Source organism: Manihot esculenta, chromosome 6, assembly GCF_001659605.2.
Source record: "Manihot esculenta cultivar AM560-2 chromosome 6, M.esculenta_v8, whole genome shotgun sequence".
Classification (NCBI taxonomy): domain Eukaryota; kingdom Viridiplantae; phylum Streptophyta; class Magnoliopsida; order Malpighiales; family Euphorbiaceae; genus Manihot; species Manihot esculenta.
Window position 1 is genome coordinate 27,402,928 of NC_035166.2, and position 5,514 is coordinate 27,408,441.

The following is a 5,514-nucleotide window of genomic DNA, read 5'->3' on the forward strand; positions in this document are numbered from 1 at the left end:
CTTATTATCATTAGAGTTAAATACATTATTCATATAATTGATATTCGTCAAAACAAGTAAAGGATAATCCTAATTATTACTGATTATATTATAGATTTTAATGGCTATACTCTAAATTTGTTTACATGACAAAACGACTTTCATTTTATTAAATATAAATTATTATTTTATAAAAGTTAGATTTCAGCTAGTAAAATTTAAAGTAATATTCAGTAACATATTGAAATTGTTTGTTATTTTTTCTTTCACAAATTATTAATTGAATGACTAATTTATGTTTAATTATTATAATTTTTATAATTTAAAAGGTGATCTTCTGCATGCAAGGAGACTGGATTAAAATTTGTGGGCTTTCTTCATCAATGGTCAATTGGTCACTCTACTATGTTCTGAATTCCATCCGCAAGATGGGTCTCTGTTCACTCTACTATGTTCTGCATGCAGGGCTTGCGATTTTACCACACCGAACTCAATAGCCTAGGTCCAGTTTTATAATGGTTCAAAAACACTAAGCATTAGTAGCCTGTCCTAGAAGAAATTACTGAATAAATAAATAAATAGATTATAGTACTTGATTATGGTGAATTCTGTCGTGATTAATAGTTAATATATACTCAATTATACATATTAGCTATTGCATATGATAATTTCTTTTTTCTTAAAAAAATTTAAGTATCAGAATATATTTATGATGTACATTTATACAGTAAAAAATCATCATAAAATCATTTTGATTTGAGCTTTTCTATTGTTTGCTTCCTTCTGGATGGTTCTAATCTTTTCTGAGTTTCAGTCGGTAACAATGTTGGCGGAACCATCTTCTCCATCGTTACTTATACGGATTGAGCTTTAGGTCCCTTTGATCGGGATATGGGTTTTCTTACGGCTTAGGCCTCAATATGCCCTTGTGGCCCTTCTGGGCTTTTATACAATGATCTGCAGTTCCAAACAAAAGGGAAACCGCCACATTTGAATTTGAGGGCAAGACGAAACACTATGATTAAGACATTCACTGGACGATATTCACCAGAACAAAAGACAAGCAAGTACTAGAACCTAGAAGAGTGACTCAAAAAGCAAGAAAAATGGAAACAATAAGCTGCACCGTGGCCCATCTTGAAAGCAATATGGATTAATTCTAAATCCATTCCCACCCATCTTGTTAATGACAAAATTGGTCTTGTCTGTTAGTAACATGACAAATGGCTTCTTTCCATTAAAAAATTTCGACTTTCTGAAACAAAATGAATATTTTCTGGCTTCAAATGGTTACTGTAAGGTTGCTACTGCGGAATATGCATATCTGTGTTATTACTTGAGAGAGTCGGCTACTACGGGAAGTACACCAGGTTCAGGGCATTTTCCTCTTAAGGTTGTTTCTATACGACTCCTTCGTCCTCCCATAATAAACAGGGCTACTGCCTCCAAATGTGATGAAGTTCCAACCAAAAACTGAACCACCCACAATATAACTCTTTCGGGACTGGCCATCATCAAGCTTCCTCTGTGAGTTGAAATATGCAGGTGTTTTGCTTTCCGCAGGTTGTTCTGATGGCTGTTTATGTTGAAGCAACTCTGCTACTTTCCCATCTTTTTCTGCGCCCCAGGATTGTTTTACAGGCATGCTTTTACCTGAGGACGGCTGACATTCTAACACTGCCTTCTCAAGTGGCTGTATCTCCACGGTCATCTGCTTGTATAAATCCATAACAAGCTTTATTTCTGCAAGTTGGATAAATGAATCCATTAACAAAACAGAAAATCTGATCTTTTATCACCATACAGCAAATCCCACAAATATCAGAAAATTTTTGGGACAATATATGTCCATTAAAATTCCATGCATCAAGCAACACAGTTAAAATACAGGGACTAACGTATTCGAAGTTCATGAGCTGCCTTGCAATTCCGAAAGTCAGGTGTCTGAAGTACCTGCACAGAGACGGTATTTAGTAAGCAAAAGGAAATAAAGCATTATGTAAGACATACTAAAGGGGAAAAGAGATCACTGTGTTGAATTACTCTAGGATTCTTAGAGACTCCCTTAAAGAAAGCAGCAAGAGTTGCAATACTCTTGTTTCATTAACTTCTATATCAAAAGTCAAAACTTTGCATCATAGAGGTAGAAGTAATTATATAATCAAATAAAAAGTATGATAAATGATCACCGCAGGTATTATGCATACGAAAATTTCATTAAACTCAAGATAGCAAAGATCTTGATGTGCCATTATAATTTTTTATCATTTTTGAAATCCCATCCAGCTCTCTCTATCCCCCTAAATATTGGTTGCTGTGCAAGCCTAAATATTGGTACCACCGGTTTCAGTCATTGGGTTTCACATGGTGTCAACATATCAGTTAATGATTCAAGTGATTAATGCTGCACTATTGAAATGGAAATAAAAACATGCTTAAGTTCAAATGCATGAAAAATTATATTATCGATAATTTGTTGTGACTGGCGCAAGTAGTTGGTGAGCTGGGATTAGCTACAGGTAGTTCTGAGCTGGTAAGGAGTTAGCAGTCGGTAAGAATAGCTGAAATAGTTGTAACTGATTCACTGATTGGCAGGAGGGATTTTAACTCTAGAATAAATACTCTTGATTGTATAGAATATGATCATTGATGAATAATACAAGAATCAGTTCCTTTCTCACTAATTCTTTTTCCTTATCTTCTATTATCTTCTTCAAGCTTTCCTTCTTCTCATTCTTCTATCCTCTTTTTTTCTTCATTTTGTGTTGTCAATGGAGATTACTATTCAGAGTCAGGTCTATGAGACAAAATCCTGACATAACTACATGTGAATGCTTGAAATAAATCAACTTCTTGGTAAAATGTTCCCGAAAAACAGAACTAAATTATCTGTGTACCTGCTTCAATCTCACAACCACACGCTTGCCACATTGCAGCACAGCACCACTAACCCATCCCCATTCAGAAAATTTAAGTTAGAATAATATTATACTAAGAAGCCAAGAAACCAATCTTAACTGACAAGGACCAAGTCATAATATCTTTACATCTAGAGTTGGGGAAGAAAAAGCACAAAAAATTCTCCTAATATCTTTCTGTAAATGGATTTTAATCATAGAGCTATTATCTTCCAACAAATTCACCAAAAACAAGTAGCTACAGTATCCTACTTCACCCAGTAATCAATAAAATGAACAAAAAAAAAGGCGCTATCGAAAAAACAAAGGGAATTCAGAAGGGAAAAAATCAGTCATTAATTATTCTTCAATAACATTAGCACTTCGTATCAATCACTTAATAAACAGCATATAATTTCTAATCAATATTCAGGAATTATGCAAAAGAAGAAGAAGAAGAAAAACGAAGCCAATAATATCTGAGCAAAAATAAGCTGATATTTATTTCTTTAATATTTTGTTATGATTCCATAGTTTTCTTGGCACCAAAGCAAAAAGTGAAAAAGTTAAGTATGAACTTCAACTAAACCGTCTTGAGAAATATAATAAGCCGATATGAGAAATTAAATACACAAATTAATCCATGAAATCAACATATTAACAGATGATTATCTTTCAGACTTCATCTCCATGCACAAACAATAAGAGCCAATCTTGTGGTGACGTCTAACAGTAGAATACAAAAGAAACCCACCAACAGATTCAACACAGTAAAACACGCGAAAATAAATACAAAACGAAAACACATATATATGCGGATATGAAAAAGAGCATTTACCTGGATGAACTGGGGACGAAGTTGTCGAACAAGGGCGCGAATTTTGAAGTATGGAGAGGTGCGGAGGTCGACGCTGCTGAGCTTTCTTTTGTTGGAGAGAATTCGCGGTGGTGGTGGTGGAGGATCGGCAGCAGTGGAATTTGGTTTTGAGATTTGAACGGGCTTGGCTTCTTCCATGGTCAGGAACCCTATGGCCTACACAACCACGGAGCGCGGATCTTCTGCTTTGCTTCTCTCTCGGATCTTCTTTTCCAATTGTCCAATTTGTCCTTCCCAATTTCCAACTTGGAAAGTTAAGACTCTAGAAGGCGAAGGCGTAAATCGTTGGAGACTCTCACGGGCTCACCGATGAACGGGCGTTGCTGATGTATGGGCTCGGTGACACGGCCTGAACAGACCCATATTACATCACAGTTGGGTAGGATCGCAACGAGCTGACCTGGGCCGGACTTGGCCAGAGGCGGGACAATAGTAAATTTCTGTTTTCTTTTTTCTAATTCTATAATAATCAAATTTTTGTTTTTTACATTATTACAAAGTAATATATATTTTTCAAAAAATTTTATATATTATTAAATATTAATTAAGTTATTTTATAAAATAATAATAAAATAAGTTATTTTTAAAAATATATATTTTTTCATAAAAATATTTTGTAAATATAAATTATTTTCTATGTTTATATGTGTATATATATATTGACGTGGGTGAGTCAACCATCAGAAGAATTATGGCTTCACACGGAATAATAATGAAGCAATCACGCAGAGATTCATTCATAAAAGTTTAATAATTAAGGTGTGGATTATTGTGCATGCACGTAGTACTATATATTTCAATTAAATTATTTATGAAATAATGCATTAATTATTAGGAAATTTAATATTACTGTATACAATTCTAATATTTATATACAGATTAGGACCACTCTAAGTCCAAGTGAAAGCGACTCAATTAAAAATTAGTTGAATTTAATTTAATCAAAAATCTTTTTGAATGAAATTGTAATTGAAATTTAATCTTATTAAACTAAGATGGAAATCAAATCAAAATTAAATTTAGAGAGAACCTTCCAGTTTGATGAGATTTTATTACTTTTATGGTGTGTTTGGTATACTATTAAAAAATTAGATGTGAAATATTATTTTTATATATTTTTAATGATAAAATTTAATTATTTTTCTCTTTTAAATATTTATTTTTAAAATAAAATTAAAAATTAAAAAAATAAAATCTGATACCTCTCATATTTATTTAAATATTATATCGTGTTAAACATGTGAGTGTTTTTTTTTTAATATTTATCTAAAAAACAATACCGCCCATTAATATTAAAATGAGATGAGAAGTAGACAGAGAAATATAAAGAAATAAAATGAAGCACTGGTAAAATAATGCGGCAAGGAGTGTATCACATGAAAAATCTTAGGCCTTGTGCAAAATAGCGTTGAAGAAGGATATGGTCTAAACACGTAGGAAAAAGAAGTTGTATGTTTTTAGAATTTAGAAATTTTCAAAAAAGTGTAGTTATTCATTGTATCATCTTTGTTCTTTCTTATCCAAATTTATTTAGTGTAATAATAAAATATATGTATATCAATTTTAAAATTTCAAAATTAATTTCCATTTTCAATAATATTTTACGCATAATAAAAAAATTCATCACTATTAATTATGTATTTATTTTTTATTTTCAAAATTAACTTATTATAAGGAAAAAAAAACTATATGAATGCATTTATTTTTTACTAAAATTATTGTAGATCCAAATATCAAAATCAGAATTAGGATTATTCAATT

General features: G+C 31.9%; 1 protein-coding gene across 1 annotated transcript; it reads right to left on the minus strand.

Annotated features, from left to right (window-relative positions):
- Positions 1 to 1,089: 1,089 nt before the first annotated feature.
- LOC110616723 lies at positions 1,090 to 3,997 on the minus strand. The gene is made up of 3 exons (XM_021759198.2): positions 3,715 to 3,997; positions 1,878 to 1,932; positions 1,090 to 1,722 (listed from the first exon to the last, which is right to left on the minus strand). The coding sequence occupies exons 1-3, from the start codon at positions 3,889 to 3,891 to the stop codon at positions 1,352 to 1,354; spliced, it is 603 nt and encodes a 200-aa protein (XP_021614890.1). The 5' UTR covers positions 3,892 to 3,997; the 3' UTR covers positions 1,090 to 1,351.
- Positions 3,998 to 5,514: the final 1,517 nt, after the last annotated feature.